The sequence below is a fragment of the Dermochelys coriacea genome, chromosome 19, assembly GCF_009764565.3.
Source record: "Dermochelys coriacea isolate rDerCor1 chromosome 19, rDerCor1.pri.v4, whole genome shotgun sequence".
Classification (NCBI taxonomy): Eukaryota; Metazoa; Chordata; order Testudines; family Dermochelyidae; genus Dermochelys; species Dermochelys coriacea.
In genome coordinates this window covers 10831507-10848503 of record NC_050086.2, presented here as the reverse complement: position 1 = coordinate 10848503, position 16997 = coordinate 10831507, and the positions used below count along the sequence as shown (strand labels likewise).

The 16997-nt window shown below is 51.8% G+C and overlaps 1 protein-coding gene across 1 annotated transcript; it reads left to right on the top strand.

The window, feature by feature from the left end:
* The first annotated feature begins 827 nt into the window (after positions 1-827).
* Positions 828-13737, top strand: FCN3 (ficolin 3). The gene is given in 9 exon segments (XM_038377439.2): positions 828-1154; positions 1157-1253; positions 2171-2293; positions 2766-2810; positions 3601-3636; positions 8768-8895; positions 10086-10215; positions 10657-10791; positions 13188-13737. Coding segments are annotated over 9 exon segments (1248 nt in total). The 5' UTR covers positions 828-842; the 3' UTR covers positions 13430-13737.
* The last annotated feature ends 3260 nt before the right edge of the window (positions 13738-16997 follow it).

Below are 16997 nucleotides of genomic sequence, written 5' to 3'. Positions count from 1 at the left end.
ATGGCCTAGGACAGGGGGTCTCAGAGTGCGGCCACCAACTCTTGCTGGTGGTTGCACTGACACTTTTTCCTGAAATATTTAATTAGCTTTAGGAAAAACAAATAAATGTGCACATGTCCATGGTCATTTATTTATGTAGGGTTTTTTGCATACTCAATAATGCTGAGAAAAGTGATATTTGTATGTTTGTTAATATCACTTTTCACAGTAAGTCCTGGCAAGTTAAGACCTGGACGGAGGGGTGGGGGGCAAGGCAGTGGGGGCCAGGGAGGATGGATGCAGGGGGCGGCGCCTGAAGCTGGGGGTTGGTGCCCTGGGCCAGCACTCCCTGGAGCCCAGGGTGGGCATCCACAGCTGACTGGCCAGGACCGGGGCTCAGAGCCCAGGGTTGGCGCTTGGCGTCCGCGCCCGCTGCTGCACATCCTTGTCTAGCACCCGCCGGAGCCTGCTGCAGCGTGATCAGGACTGGAGGTCGGCATCCTAGGCCAGCACCTGCCAGAGCATTGGGTTGGTGCCCGCTGCCATGTGACTGGGGATCTGCACCTCGGGCTGGGGATTGGCACCCGTGGCCGGCACCCGCCGGAACCCAGGTCGACATCCAGGAGCATTGGCCAGGCTTAGGGACCAGGGCTCGGCCACCACTGGGATTGGGGGCTGGCACTTGGAATCTGTGCCTGCTGCCGCCAGGGATTGGCATCCAGAGCCAGCACCTGCCAGAGCCCAAGGCCAGCGCCGGGGATCTGCACCCTGGGGTCAGCAGCCAGGGCTGGGAGTTGGAGTGCACGGACGGCGGTCAGTGCTTGGGGCCAGCAGCTGCCACCAGGATTGGGGTTTGGCGCCACATGGCTAGAGCCAAGGATCAGAGCCTGCTGCCGTGTGGCCACGAGCTGGCATCTGAAGCCCTATGGCTGAAGGCCAGGGCTGCGTGGCCAGAGCTGGGTAGGACACGCTGTGCTGTGCTGTGCTGGAGGAAGAGGCCTGACGCCACCTCTCCAGATGGCCTCTGGGGGATGGTAGTTGGGGGTGGCAAGCTTTTGTGCCTTGGGACAATGGTGGGAAGCCCGGTTTACTTCCCAGGAAAAGCTCCCCACCAGGGCATTGTTCCTGGAATGTACATAAGCCGAGTTGGGGAGGGAGGCGCTCACAAGAGAACAGAGTGAAGATGTGGCCAGTCGGCCCTTGGAGCTTTATTTCAGCCCTGCTTTGGCTCTGCACCTGGACACTGATAACTGGGGACCCCGGCAGCTGCCCAGGTAGGAGCATCTCTGTTTTGCGGCTGTAAATGTGGGGCTAGGTTGAGCTCTGAGGCACCCACATTGCCTAGTGATGGCAGGGGGGTTCTATAGCTATTTAGCTGGCTCCAGCTCTGGAGTATCTGAGTCGGGGCATTGAGATTGGAGTCCTGGGGGCTGATCCCCTTGGGCTGGCTGCAGGGATCGGTGTGGGTGCTCCAAGCGGGTGATGGGCTGGAGCTGAGCCGGGAGGAATGTAGGCTGGACCTCAGGGGAGTGCCTGTCATGGAGAGAGCATGTCTGGATGATGCACCCCAATGTCACATAGGCCAGGAATCCCTACCTCCCAGGCTAAAGCTGGCTGTAAAAAGGTGAAGGCCACGTGGCTGGGGTGGGATGGGTAGCCCAGGGTGGGGGACGTGGATAGAAGAACAGGGGGTGGGGAGTGGATAGAAGAATGGGGTGAAAGCTCCCCAACTGCCTGCCCGCCCACCCTCTTGGGGCCCCAGGGAAGCATTTATTTCTGAGCACCCAATGCAGGATCAGTCCCCCACCCTAGACCAGCCTGGCGCCGGGGATGCGGAGCCTACGCGTGGAGTGGACCATGGCGCAGAGCCAGTGGAGTAGGAAGATGCTGGCTATCTTAGAGCCAGTGATCGCTGAGAGCAGGGAGGCAACACCAACGTGGTGATGGTAAATGCCTTTTGGGTCCCTTTCCTCTCTCTTACTGGGCTGTGCTGATCTGTGAGACCAGGCCTTCGTTCCACAGAGCCCTCCAGAGACAGAGACCAAGGGGCCCGCGGTAATTATCAGAGGGGCCAGGATAAGGCCAAGCACGGAGCGATGCTGGGAACCATCTCATGAGCTGACTCGCCGGTGCCGAGCTGGAGCAGGTGCTGGGATCGTGTCTTCTCCTGCATCTCTTTGTGTTTCCACAGAGGTGAAGGTGGTGGGTCTCTCCGGCGCTGAGAAACTCACCATATTACAGGGATGCCCCGGGATGCCAGGTGCAGCAGGAAGCCCTGGAGAAAAGGGGGCACATGGTCAACCTGGCCTGAGAGGTAAGAGATGAGGGAGGGGCTCTCACAACAGGTGCTGCCCCAAGCTGGAGCAGTGCCCCTCTGGGCCTGTGGGGTGGTCTTGGGCCCGCTCCCATTGGGTCAGTGGGGAAGGTGGAGAACGCAGCGGTCACAAGGAGGGGATCAGACTCCATCAGCTACTGAGCCCCGTTTACATCGGAAGAGGATGGAGTCCACTGGCTCAGAGGTGTCTCTTGAACCAGGGAATCTCTGGCTAAGGGTGCAAACCCCATATTGAACTAGGCCCTTTGCTGTGCGGTGCCCGGTGTGACCCGGTGGGAACAAGTAGTGATGGACCTTGAGAGCTTCCCTTCTTTTTCCTCTGGGTCTGTCCATCTGTCCCCTTTTAAAGAAGCCTGCGGGGGGACCCCCGCCCTGACCATGTTCTGCGCCTTAGCTGCGCTCAAGCACTTGCCTGCGTTCACTGCGTCTCTCCGTCTGCTCTGGATTTCAGGGGCCGGGGGGCCGCCCGGGAAAGCAGGACCGAAGGGGGAACGAGGTAACTATGCAGCAATGCTCTTTGGGGGTGGTGAGGGTGTAGGTTACACCCCATGGGGGGTTGTTAGTCAAGGCAAGCAGGAGCCTTAGCATTCAGATGGGGAGCCAGGCTTTGTGGCCCTCTGTTTCAAGAGGCATTGGTGCCTGGGCTCGGGTCCACTCCTATCTGCTCTGGCTTCAGTAGGTTTTGTCTGTCCTGCCAAAATTCTCCTGTAGCTTTCAAGAGGGGCCTTCGGGGCTGCTAATAGAGCTCCAGGTCCTGATCCCACTCCCACCCCAAGTCACGGTGGTCCTTACCATTGATTGCAATGGGCACTGGGACCAGGCACTCAGAACCCGGGGCAGCATGAAGCTTTGGGGTGAGCATCCAGCATCAGGGAGATGAGACGGCGCCCAGGATCGCCCCCCCCCCCCCATGCTGGCGTGAAATGGACTCTCTCTGGAGCATTTCCACCTCTTCTCATGGCGCAGGGGGCCGATCAGGGTCTCTGTGGGAGGGAGCCTTTCCACCGACCTCAGTGGGCTTTGGCTCAGGTCCCCGGAGAGCAGGTGGCCGCGAATGTTGCACACAGACACTGCAAGCACACGGCCGCGGTCCCTCCATACATTGCAAGGCGGGAGGGCAGTAATACGCATCCCTTTCAAACAAGAGATGCAGCTGTGGAACAGCAGGAAAAGCAGCTAACCAGGAACCTTGCACTCTTCATCCAGCCAAGTTCTACAGGGCGCCTGCTGACGACTGTTTAGCTTTGCTTTCTAACTGCGGTTTTTTTTGTTTCTCGGAATGGCAGGAGACCACCCAGACCCTTCCTTCCTCTGCCAGAACGGTGAGTTTGCCTCCTTGGTGCTTAAAAAATGACCTACCGTTGTTTGCATTTTGGTTTGCATTATGGTACCGTTGCTTCAAGGCACCCAGAAGGATCAGGGCCCCGTCATCGGGGACTCCTTATTGAGAAGAATAGACAGGCCTGTAACTAGAGCTGATCCTGAGAATAGAAGGGTGTGCTGTCTTCCGGGTGCTAAGATACGGGATGTAGACCTGAGGTTGAAAAGGATCCTCAAGGGAGCGGGAAAGAATCCCCTAATTATCCTTCATGTGGGAACAAATGATACAGCCAGATTCTCGCTGGAAAGTATCAAGGGAGACTATGCTAGGCTGGGGAAGACGCTTAAGGAAATTGAGGCTCAGGTGATCTTTAGCGGGATCCTTCCTGTTCCTAGAGAAGGGCAACAAAGGTGTGACAAGATTATGACTGTCAACAGATGGCTTAGGCAGTGGTGCTATAAGGAGGGCTTTGGAATGTATGGCCACTGGGAGGCATTCACGGACAGAGGTCAGTTCTCTCGGGATGGACTTCATCTGAGTAGGGAAGGAAATAGACTTCTAGGATCGAGGCTGGCACAACTGATAAAGAGAGCTTTAAACTAGGAATTGGGGGGAGATGGATGGGAGATGTCCAGAAAATCTCCACGCCAGATTTTAGCATTGAGAGGGAAGAAGATGAAGTAAGAAAGGATACAGCCATGGGTAGGAGAATGTATATAAGGAGCGAGGGCGGTGTGGATACTAGTCTAATAGGTTATACTGGCTGTAGAATGACTGTGCCTAATAGGGTACAAAATGTGAGCGAGGCCAAACAGCAAAAATTAATATGTTTGTACACCAATGCGAGGAGTCTAGGTAACAAAATGGAGGAACTAGAGCTACTGGTGCAGGAAGTGAAACCAGATATTATAGGGATAACAGAAACATGGTGGAATAGTAGTCATGACTGGACTACAGGTATTGAAGGGTATGTGCTGTTTAGGAAAGACAGAAACAAAGGTAAAGGGGGTGGAGTAGCATTGTATATCAACGATGAGTTAGAATGTAAAGAAATAAGAAGCGATGCAATGGATAAGACAGAGTCTGTCTGGGCAAAAATTACATTGGGGAAGAAAACTAGTAAAGCCTCTCCTACGATAGTGCTTGGGGTGTGCTATAGACCTCCGGGATCTAATTTGGATATGGATAGAGCCCTTTTTAATGTCTTTAATAAAGTAAATACTAATGGAAACTGCGTGATCATGGGAGACTTTAACTTCCCAGATATAGACTGGAGGACCAGTGCTAGTAATAATAATAGGGCTCAGATTTTCCTAGATGCGATAGCTGATGGATTCCTTCATCAAGTAGTTGCTGAACCGACTAGAGGGGATGCCATTTTAGATTTAATTTTGGTGAGTAGCGAGGACCTCATAGAAGAAATGGTTGTAGGGGACAATCTTGGCTCAAGTGATCATGAGCTAATTCAGTTCAAACTAAATGGAAGGATTAATAAAAATAAATCTGCAACTAGGGTTTTTGATTTCAAAAGGGCTGACTTTCAAAAATTAAGGAAATTAGTTAGGGAAGTGGATTGGACTGAAGAACTTATGGATCTAAAGGTAGTTGAGGCCTGGGATTACTTTAAATCAAAACTGCAGAAGCTATCGGAAGCCTGTATCCCAAGAAAGGGGAAAAAATTCATAGGAAGGAGTTGTAGACCAAGCTGGATGAGCAAGCATCTTAGAGAGGTGATTATGAAGAAGCAGAAAGCATACAGGGAGTGGAAGATGGGAGGGATCAGCAAGGAAAGCTACCTAATTGAGGTCAGAAGATGTAGGGATAAAGTCAGAGAGGCTAAAAGTCGAGTAGAGTTGGACCTTGCAAAGGGAATTAAAACCAATAGTAAAAGGTTCTATAGCCATATAAATAAGAAGAAAACTAAGAAGGAAGAAGTGGGGCCGCTTAACACTGAGGATGGAGCGGAGGTTAAAGATAATCTAGGCATGGCCCAATATCTAAACAAATACTTTGCCTCAGTCTTTAATAAGGCTAAAGAGGATCTTGGGGATAATGGTAGCATGACAAATGGGAAGGAGGATATAGAGGTAGATATTACCATATCAGAGGTAGAAGCGAAACTGAAACAGCTTAATGGGACTAAATTGGGGGGCCCAGATAATCTTCATCCAAGAATATTAAAGGAATTGGCACCTGAAATTGCAAGCCCATTAGCAAGAATTTTTAATGAATCTGTAAACTCAGGAATAGTACCGAATGATTGGAGAATTGCTAATATAGTTCCTATTTTTAAGAAAGGAAAAAAAAGTGATCCAGGTAACTACAGGCCAGTTAGTTTGACATCTGTAGTATGCAAGGTCCTGGAAAAAATTTTGAAGGAGAAATTAGTTAAGGACATTGAAGTCAATGGTAAATGGGACAAAATACAACATGGTTTTACAAAAGGTAGATCGTGCCAAACCAACCTAATCTCCTTTTTTGAAAAAGTAACAGATTTTTTAGATAAAGGAAATGCAGTGGATCTAATTTACCTAGATTTCAGTAAGGCATTTGATACCGTGCCACATGGGGAATTATTAGTTAAATTGGAGAAGATGGGGATCAATATGAACATCAGAAGGTGGATAAGGAATTGGTTAAAGGGGAGACTGCAACGGGTCCTACTGAAAGGCGAACTGTCAGGTTGGAGGGAGGTTACCAGTGGAGTTCCTCAGGGATCGGTTTTGGGACCAATCTTATTTAATCTTTTTGTTACTGACCTTGGCACAAAAAGTGGGAGTGTGCTAATAAAGTTTGCAGATGATACAAAGCTGGGAGGTATTGCCAATTCGGAGAAGGATCGGGATATTATACAGGAGGATCTGGATGACCTTGTAAACTGGAGTAATAGTAATAGGATGAAATTTAATAGTGAGAAGTGTAAGGTTATGCATTTAGGGATTAATAACAAGAATTTTAGTTATAAGTTGGGGACGCATCAATTAGAAGTAACGGAAGAGGAGAAGGACCTTGGAGTATTGGTTGATCATAGGATGACTATGAGCTGCCAATGTGATATGGCTGTGAAAAAAGCTAATGCGGTTTTGGGATGCATCAGGAGAGGCATTTCCAGTAGGGATAAGGAGGTTTTAGTACTGTTATACAAGGCACTGGTGAGACCTCACCTAGAATACTGTGTGCAGTTCTGGTCTCCCATGTTTAAAAAGGATGAATTCAAACTGGAGCAGGTACAGAGAAGGGCTACTAGGATGATCCGAGGAATGGAAAACTTGTCTTATGAAAGGAGACTTAAGGAGCTTGGCTTGTTTAGCCTAACTAAAAGAAGGCTGAGGGGAGATATGATTGCTCTCTATAAATATATCAGAGGGATAAATACAGGAGAGGGGGAGGAATTATTTCAGCTCAGCACCAATGTGGACACAAGAACAAATGGGTATAAACTGGCCACCAGGAAGTTTAGACTTGAAATCAGACGAAGGTTTTTAACCATCAGAGGAGTGAAGTTTTGGAATAGCCTTCCAAGGGAAGCAGTGGGGCAAAAGATCTATCTGGTTTTAAGATTCTACTTGATAAGTTTATGGAGGAGATGGTATGATAGGATAATGGGATTTTGGTAAGTAATTGATCTTTAAATATTCAGGGTAAATAGGTCTAATCCCCTGAGATGGGATATTAGATGGATGGGATCTGAGTTACTATAGAAAACTCTTTCCTGGGTATCTGGCTGGTGAATCTTGCCCATGTGCTCAGGGTTTGGCTGATTGCCATGTTTGGGGTCGGGAGGGAGTTTTCCTCCAGGGCAGATTGGAGAGGCCCTGGAGGTTTTTCGCCTTCCTCTGTAGCATGGGGCATGGTTGACTGGAGGGAGGCTTCTCTGCTCCTTGAAGTTTTGAACCATGATTTGAGGACTTCAATAGCTCAGACATGGGTGAGGTTTTTCATAGGAGTGGTGGGTGACATTCTGTGGCCTGCGCTGTGCAGGAGGTCGGACTAGATGATCAGAGTGGTCCCTTCTGACCTTAGTATCTATGAATCTATGAATCTATGCTAGGGGATGTGCTGACACAGAGCGAGAGACGGTCCCTGCCCCAGCGTGCTTACAGTCTGAATAGCCAAGACAGACCAAGGGAGCAGCTCTGGCCCCATTTTACAGGTGGAGGTCTTAAGGGTCCAAGAAGGGTTGACGGACGAAGAGGTTGGTACGATGCAGCACAGAGCTGCGTGGGGTACCCCACGCTCATCGGACTGACCCCACAGAGCTAGTTAAAGAGATGCAGTGACTGGCTCAAGTTACACAGGGAGTCTATGGCAGAGTTAGAAACCCAGGTCCACTGAGTCTTCCTCCAGTGCCTTAACCAAAAGACCATCACTCCGGAGCAGTGAATATTCCCCTTTCAGGCACCAGCCCCTAACTACTCACCGGAGCAGTTTAGTCCTGGTCTGTTGCGATTGCAGTAGCCTTTACATCAAAGGAATAAGCAGGCTGTGTTTGTTTGTTTGTCTGCTTGCTTTAGAAGGTTTAACTCTCCTTCGGCTGGGAAAGCGCACTATTCAGTAATACAGGAATGATAGCACCCTTCATGCCAATAACACCTTTCCTCCAAGGATCTCAAAGCACTTAGGCGGGAAAGTATTATCAGCCCCACATGGGGAAACTGAGTCACAGAGAGGAGTTGTGACCTGCCCTGTGGCACACAGAGAGTCAGTGATGACCCCATGAGTACAGACTCCCATTTCCCCCTGCTCTAACCATTAGACCATACTTCCTCCTTGAGCTGGAGCTAGGATCCAGGTAACCTGACAGACAGTTCCCCCTCTTTTAAGCATTAGACCCCATTCCCTTCCCAGAGCTGGAGCTAGAACCCAGCAGTGCAGACTCCCAGCTGTCCCTGCTCTAAGCACTACATGGAGATGAAATCCTCCTGAAATGACATTTAGCCTAAACCAGGTTCCTGGAGCCTGCTGTGGCCGCTAACTTGGTAGCATGGTAACCCCGTCACTGCGAGGTGATCTCAGAGTTCCTTTGGCAGCCACTCAGTCCCATCCCCTCCTCACTTCTGTGCTCCTCTCTCTGGGAGGAGACGAGACCTCAGACACGTTTCTCCAGGGACCAGATTCTGCCTTGATTCCAGGGCCAAAGAGCTGCAAGGAGCTTCTGGGAAAAGGGGAGTTCCTGAGCGGCTGGCACACCATCTACCTGCTGGACTGCCGGCCGCTGAGGGTCTTCTGCGACATGGACACTGACGGTGGAGGCTGGCTGGTGAGCGCAGTATCCTAGCACCAGAGCGATGGAATCAAGTCACATCCAGAGCTGCCTACGCCCAGTGCAGTGTGAGAGATTTACCCATGGGTAGCAGAATGTGGCCATGATGTGGCTGGGGAGGGGTAAAGAGAGAATCATTCCTTACCCGTATATAGCGGGACAGTAGCGCCTTTCACCCTGAAGGGCTGCCAAGTGCTTCACAACCCGTCTACATGGGGAATCACGTCACACATCGCTGGAATGCAGCCACCTCTGGGGAGGGATGGGGCAGCTGTTTCACAGTGCACAGTAAAGCTACAGTGCAGGGCAGGAAGCAAAGAAGATCGCTGTGTCTCCCTGAACCAGAAGGAGGGATTGAGGCAGAGGAAGTTAACCCAGGCTGTGGCGTTAGCTGGGGTTATCAATCCATGAATTAGCGGAGCAGAGATTGGGGGAAGGCAGATGCATCTTTCTCACCTTTCCCTGACTGCAGGCATGCCCTACACATGTGTGTTTCTCTGGTTTGTAAGGTTTTCTGTCGCTCACTCAAGCGTAGTATGAGTCCCCAGTGGCTAGCAGTGTGCAAGGCTGACACCCTGACAGGACGACGATGGGAGGGATGCGGACCACTGTTCTGCCTCTGATAGCTGTGCCAGAACGTCCTGGCTGGCTGTGCACTTGTGGGGGGAGTGGCGGGGAAGGAGGCCATGGGGCTGTCACAAAGGGATGTCACTCAAAGGCTCGGCCAAGGTTAACTGCCAGCGCTGAAAGTGCTAGGGCTGGGTCCAAGCTGCAAAGGCTGGAGCCGCTCTAGCTTGGTGCTTCCCCAGCACATGGGGAGTGGGAATTGGAGCTGGTTTTGCTTCACAGATCCACCTCCAGACAGATCATTCTGTTCTGTCTCCCGCCATAGTTATCACTGGTGCTTTGGGGGTAGAGGGGGAAGGAAAGGCATCAAAACCCCATGTTGTATCCAACTGTGCAACATTTTACCCTAGTGGGGGAATTCCTTCCTGACCCCAGCCAGAGACAAACTCATGCCCTGAAGCCTGAGACTGGACAGCCCAACTGATCTTTACTTCCAGCTAGTGTCCCCATAGCTGCTCTTCTGGATCCTCCATGGCCCAGCGCAGTCAGGGCTGCAGCTATTGTCTGAAGTTTGGCTGCCGGGTCAGCTCCCAGCCCCCATTCTCTCTGTGCTCCTCCAGGTGTTCCAGAAACGCATGGATGGCTCGGTGGATTTCTACCGCACCTGGAGCTCCTACAAGAAGGGCTTCGGGAACCAGCTCTCCGAGTTCTGGTTGGGCAACGAGAACCTCCACCTACTCACCCAGGACGGTAAGGAAGCCCAGCAGCTGTCCTGGGGGAGCTCTGGCCTGTTATTCCACAGGGCCTCTCCAGGGGGCAAAAGCGAGCAGCCATTACCCATGAGAGGCCTTTTAGACCCAGCCCTTGGATTCTGGAGGGTGTTGCTGAGGGGCTGGAAATGCCCAGGTTGGATGGGTATATCCCTTTCCCCGATCCCCTCCTTTTCCCCAGGGGATCCCCTCCCCTCCCTCTCATCCAGTTCCCACTGTTGGTTGTCCTGCCCTATTGCCATGCAAAAACATGGCATCGCTCACAGAGATGGAGACACCCCTGGCTGTGCTGGTGTTGCGGTGGGCAAGCCTCCCTGCTTTGTGACTAGAAGCCCCGGCCTAGATAGATCTGCCTCCTGGAGGTGAGCGGGAGCCAAAAAGGGGCCCCTGGCTAACGCTGGGCTCTGTCCCTTTCCCTCAGGCGAGTTCCAGCTCCGTGTGGACCTGGTGAATTTTAATGACAGCAGCTCCTTTGCCAGCTACCGGTCCTTCAAACTCAAGGGGGAAGAGGACAAGTATGAGCTTGTTCTGGGGACATTCCTCGGCGGCTCTGCAGGTGAGGAGGGCGTGTCTGGCTGGCGTTCTGCACTGCGCCACCTAAAGGGGCAGCCCGAAGGGCAAAGGCCACTTTTATAGCCTTAGGATTCTGGGCTGCTCTGGGGCTCAAACAGACCCCAGTGTAAATCAGAGCAACCCCAGGGATGCTCTACCAGCAAACTCCAGAGGGCTGCCCCGCAGTCCAGAGCAGCTCAGAGTCTCCATAGCACCATATACTGTGGAGACACCCCCTTCTGTCCCTGTGCCATGGGGGGCCTATGGGCTGCTTATCGGAGACCTACACAGTGCCTCCTCCAAGGGACTACACCCCAGCCTCTTGCAGCACAATCTGGGCCCCTGCACGCTGCAGGAGCGGCACAAAGAGGCCAAGGCACGGGAGAGAATCTGTCCCATTGTGTGTGTGAGTGGGAGAGACAGCACATGTTCCACTTCCCTTCGCTTCTCCTACAAAGAAATGTGCCTCCAACCTCCCAGAGCAAGGGATGCAGAGAAGCATGAAAGGGGCTGTGTTTCTCCAGGGTCCCTGAGCCATTTGTAATCACCTGATAATGACTGGTCATCATTAATACTTAACCCTCGTTGCGCCCCTTCTGTTTTCCCCGGTGGGTTTCAGAGCACTTTGTGTATGTCCACGGATTATGCCCCAAAAACCCTATTGTGAGGGGGGTAAAGGATGGAGGGTCTCTGGGGAGCCAGGCACCCAGCACTGAAATGCAGCTGTTTCTGGGGAGGAGGAACGCAGCAACGCTATCCAGCAATTTAAAGTAGGCGGAAGAGCAGCACATGTGGCTCAAACTGTCACACCGGATTTAAGGAGGCAAAACAGGATTGGAAGAGACAGCCAGAGAGGCAAAAGACAGATCTAGGTCTCAAACGATCACACACACAAATACAATGCCTAACCCGGCTGCCCCCCCAAAGCACACACGGATTGTGGGGTGCTCCCACATCTGGCAAAGAGAGATCCTTCCTTGTCTGTCTCCTTGCTGGGATCTTGGTCAAAGGCCAGGCGGGGCTCAGGGGTGCGCATGGATGCAGGGAGGGATGCACAATTCAGGCAGTGGCCTCCCCCATCTACTGCAGCCTCTGATTCCTGGCAGAGAAGATCGCATGCTCTCAGGACGCTTTGCATCCAAAACCCCAGGCAGCCCCAATGCAGCCGCCTGCGCCCAGCACCAAACCCCCACCCTCCTTCTCCAGGCATTAACCCCATTTGCTACCAAGGGAAGCACAACGCTCCCGTGGATGGCACCCATGTTCGCTGGAGGGCGGGAGGGGATGCAGCACGGGCCTGTGATGGCATTGAAGATTGCATCCCGTTACAAACCGATCCATGGAGCATTAGGGGTTAACAATCATCATAAACCAGCCAAGTAGGGGGCCAGCAAAGCGGTGCAGGAGGACAGCCCATCCTGGCCCACTTTGCAATGGGTCTGTCTCCTCTGCCGTGGCTCCTGCTGGCTCAGGGTTCTCGGGCACTAAGGTGGTTAAACCCTAGGGGCCTCGGAAATCCATTTCCTTGGCCTGAATTACACAGATGCACCCTGTCCGGCTCTGCACGCTTTCCCCGAGAGCGCCACTGGCAGGGGAAACCTGACCCAAATGCCAGCTCAGCTTTGCTAACAGTAACACTTGGAACTTGCCCATCTTCAAAGCACTTTACAGACATTAGCTAATTAACCCACCCACCGCCCCCATTCCCGGGGACTGACAGCAGGACCAGACTCAGGGAACCCTGAGGTTCTAATCCTGGTTCTGACACTCACTGCATGACCTTGGGCAGGTCACAGCCTTTCATAGAAGCATAGAATATCAGGGTCTTTGCTGTGCCCCACCATGTAATGGGGATAACGTCCTTACCTACCACTTGGGGTGTATGAGGATTCATTACGTAATGTGCTATTGACATGCTAAGCATTACTGCGTAGGCGTGGATTATCATCCTCATTTCACAGCTGAGGAAACTGAGGCAAAGACATGAAAGGCCCAATTTGTCACCGAGTTCAGCACATCGGCAGCACGGTGGACGCTAAGCTCGGTGGAAATCTGGTCCCGATTGTGGGTGCTGAGGCCTTGAAAACTTAGTCTAGCGCCTTGGGGGAAAATGTGGCTCCCTAGTGCCTTAGGCAAACCCAGGGCTCCCAGATTCATAGATGTTAAAGCCGAAAGGCTCCGTGATAAGCACTTCTCGTCTGCTCTCTGGCATGACACAGCCATAGAATTAAATTTCACAAGCTTGGATCCCAGTCCTGTGCTCAAACCAGACCACGAGCCCAGGCTGCCTCCAGGGATACATTGCTGGCAAGGGAAATGCTCCCATTTCTCTGCTGCTCAAGGTCATGCCCTGGTGCGGTTGTGTCCTGTTGTGGCACTGAGGTCTCGTGTGTCCCGCAGGTGACTCCTTGGGCCTCCACAACGGGAAGCCTTTCTCCACCTACGATCGCGACAATGACAGCGGGACGCAGAACTGTGCCATCACTGTGCATGGTGCCTGGTGGTACGTCAACTGCTACCGTGCCAACCTGAACGGGGGCTACGCGGTGGGGGAGCAGAAGAAGCAGAGATATGGCATTGACTGGGTCTCTGGCCAGGGCGTCGGCAACCCCTACAAACGCACGGAAATGAAGCTCCGCTAGACGGGAGCCCCGTCCAACCTGTGCATCTGGGGCACGCCTGAGACAGCAGGACTGAGTCGCCTCCTAGATCCCCTTGCAGCAAACCACCTTCCTCTCCCCCTGCAGCAGCTCCAGGAGCCTCCAATGATTACACACACCCCATCTCTGGAGGGATAAAAGGGATCCTTCCTGGGATCATCCAAGCCCCCAGTGCATCCTTAAGGTCCCATGAGGACAGCCTTCCTGATGCAATCACTCCCCTCACTCCCAGGGCAATGGAGCAGATCCTTGCTCTCCTGGCCTCGCCGTCTGACATTGCATTGAGTCATGTTGTGTCCAAAAAGAAAAGGAGTACTTGTGGCACCTTAGAGACTAACAAATTTATTAGAGCATAAGCTTTCGTGAGCTACAGCTCACTTATGCATCTGATGAAGTGAGCTGTAGCTCACGAAAGCTTATGCTCTAATAAATTTGTTAAGTCTCTAAGGTGCCACAAGTACTCCTTTTCTTTTTGCGAATACAGACTAACACGGCTGCTACTCTGAAACCTGTCATGTTGTGTCCAGATTGTCTGAAGGCTGCTTAGCGCCATCACATGCTCAGAGGCAAATAAATAGGTGAGCTCAGTGCATGTCCCCACACAACGTGGTAGCATGCGATTCTCTGCAGAAACAGCTTTCAAATAGAGTTGCCCAAATCAGGCCTACAGAATGATCTAGATTTTGTGTGTGTACATACATGTCATTGTGCATGTGTATGCATGTCAGACCCAATTACGCGCATGTCGAGGGTTGATCTGGCATGTATGTCATCCAATACTGCTGTACTTGCGGCGGCTGTGTTCTGTGCTCCCAATAAAAGCATCACTCCCGGCTGTTGGTTTGAAATCGCTCTCATTTGAACATTCCCTGTGCGTTCTGCAGCTGCTTTTCTGCAGCTTCGGCTGAGTTTGCCCAGCTGTGGCAGTGGCTTTGATCCCAGGCTAACAGCACTCGGGAGGGCTGAAGGTCTCCTCGACCTGTTTTGTTTGTTCAAGCACATTGGCTAGTCAGTTTCATGTGACCTTGTCAGCTGGCCTGAAATAACTGCAGCAAGGTCTGTACACCTACCGCTGGGTCCAGAGCCCAGTGAAGTGACTGGGGAAACTTCCCACTGGCTGCAGGAGCCTTTGGCTCAGGCTGCAAGAGAACGGAGGCCCATAGGAGTTGTCATCCCAGGTCAGAGGCCATAGCTTGTCCGGAGTTTTTAAGCAAATTAGCCTAGTCCAGCTAGTCTGGTACGATGCCACTTGTAGTGTCCAGTACCTGCGATTTGTGGGGACAGGGAAAATCCTCTCTGAAGCCTATAGTATATTTGCACATTGTGTGTTTTTCCTCATATATGTGTGTGTGTGTGTGTGTCTAAGCGGTTGTGCTGTGTTTTCTTTGTTCTTCTCTGTCACTTTGCCTCAACTCCTTGTTATTGATCAGAGCAATGCCCTTTCCAGCCTGTGTTATCCACGAGTGAGGTTAGAGTTGGAGCAAGGTGCTGGATTGCTCACCCTGGGAGCTTATGGCATGAGGCAGTGACAATGTAAGCACTTCCCTTCCCACTCCTGCACACAACGCCCAGGCAATACATTGCTCACCCAGATCAGAGAAGACCATTAATGGGGGGACATGGATTTGTGGATCGTTCAGTTCTTGGCTTCTCTGCAGAAGCTGTCAGCAAGAGTGATATGTGGTATATGGAAAACTGTGTTACAACCATGTCTTGAGCTACTACTTGAAATTTCAGGCAGTTTCCTGGTCCTGCTTGCAGGCTAAGGGGCTCTGTAGGGAAGCATGTGATCTGAGTCTTCTTCAATAGTCAGTCTGCAAAGAGCCAGCCTAGAGCAAGCTTATGATTATCAATCGATCTAATGCATTATATGGCTATATGGCTCCTGAATTCTCATTGCTTTGGTAGCTCAGTGCCTCTCCAAATTATAATGGGTACATAGAAAAGATCTGTTTATCTTCTCCCACTTCCAGTCAGCATGTCCAGGCCTTTGTTTAATTCATGTGTCTGAGTTTTCTCCCTTGCTGTTTGTTTTTGTGAATGGGGCATTACTCTGAGAAGGCCCCGGCCCCTTGGCCTGAGACCCATCACACTATTTTCACATCTCACCAAAATGATGGCCATTTATGATCACAGCTGACCTGGGCGGGATTCAATCCTGTGACTAAGGCCTGGTCTACACCTAGAACTCAAATCAATCTAGCAACATCACTCAGGGTTGTGAAAAATGTCGAATTCTTCCATTGACCTAGCTCCAGCCTCTCGGAGAGGTGGATTAACGACACTGATGGGAAAACCCTTTCCGTTGCTGTAATAAGCATCTATGCTGCAGTGCCTCTAGTACAGACATACCCTAAGGCCCAGATCCTGCTGACTTTTATGCACATGCTCAGCTGTATGCACCTGGTAATCCTGTTGACCCCAATCGGCCTGTCCACCTGAGTGACGTTACACACGTCCTTAAGGGAAAATCTCACTAGGTGCCTCTCTGCATTGTGAAGCACTTAAATCCTGGAAAAATCTGGCCCTCGGTGACTTGCCCAAGGCCAGGAAGGGTGCCTGTGGCAGAGGAGGGAATTAAGCCCAGGCCCTAATCACTGGGCCACCCTTCCTATCGAGTGCTGCGGCACTGTAGCTCAAGCAGTAGTAGCTTGTGCATTAGCTCCAGGGTTCGGTCCCGGCAAGCGGCCGACACAGGTACAAACGCAGACGACATGGCCACAAACCTGGGGCAGGTCCCTGACTCCCTGGGGGCAAGTATCTGCTTCTTTTTTAGAACCAGCCTCTTGGCTCAGGGGGCCTGAATGCTTTGACCCCCGGGATGAGGCCCATGCGTGACACTATTCTCAGAAGGAGCCCCCAGGTCACTACAAGCCAGACTAGACCCTTTACTGGTATTGCTGAGCAGTGACTCGCAGGAACAATTTCACTGAAGTCAATGTTGCTGGTTTTGTAGGTCAGCGGCTCCAATGCACTAACCTCCAAGGGCCCTTTGGGGCCAGTTCAGGGTGATCGGTTTGGTTTGGTTTCTTAGGTTTGCAGCCAGAACTCCCTAAAGCCCAGGGAGGGCCGGAAGGGGGCCCGGCTTTCAAGCCACAGCCCATGGTGTTATGAGCAGAACAGTTCCGGATGTTTCCCCTGGCCTGGGAAGCAGGAACAGCTGACTTGGCTCGGGAGGGGAGCTGCTTTCCCATGGGAACGACTGCGGGGCGATTTGGCTGGATTTAGCAAGGGCAAAAGTGCATCATGAGGCTAACACTGGACCCAATCCAGAGCCCATTAAAGTCAATGCAGAGACGCCCACTTTGGATCAAGCTCATTTAGCACCTCTGGGTCATACTCATTACCACGTGTGATTACAAACATTTACATGTCGCTCAGCACCCTTCCCTCAGGGATCTGCAAGAGCTGCACAATGAAGTCAGCATCCCCACGCCCACAGGAGATCAGTAAATATTATGTTATTCCTTTGTCCAGATGGGGAGAATCTACCCAGTTAGTCCTCTCTTAGTCACAAATGGATCTGTCAGGTCCTAGGCTGGGGCAGGAG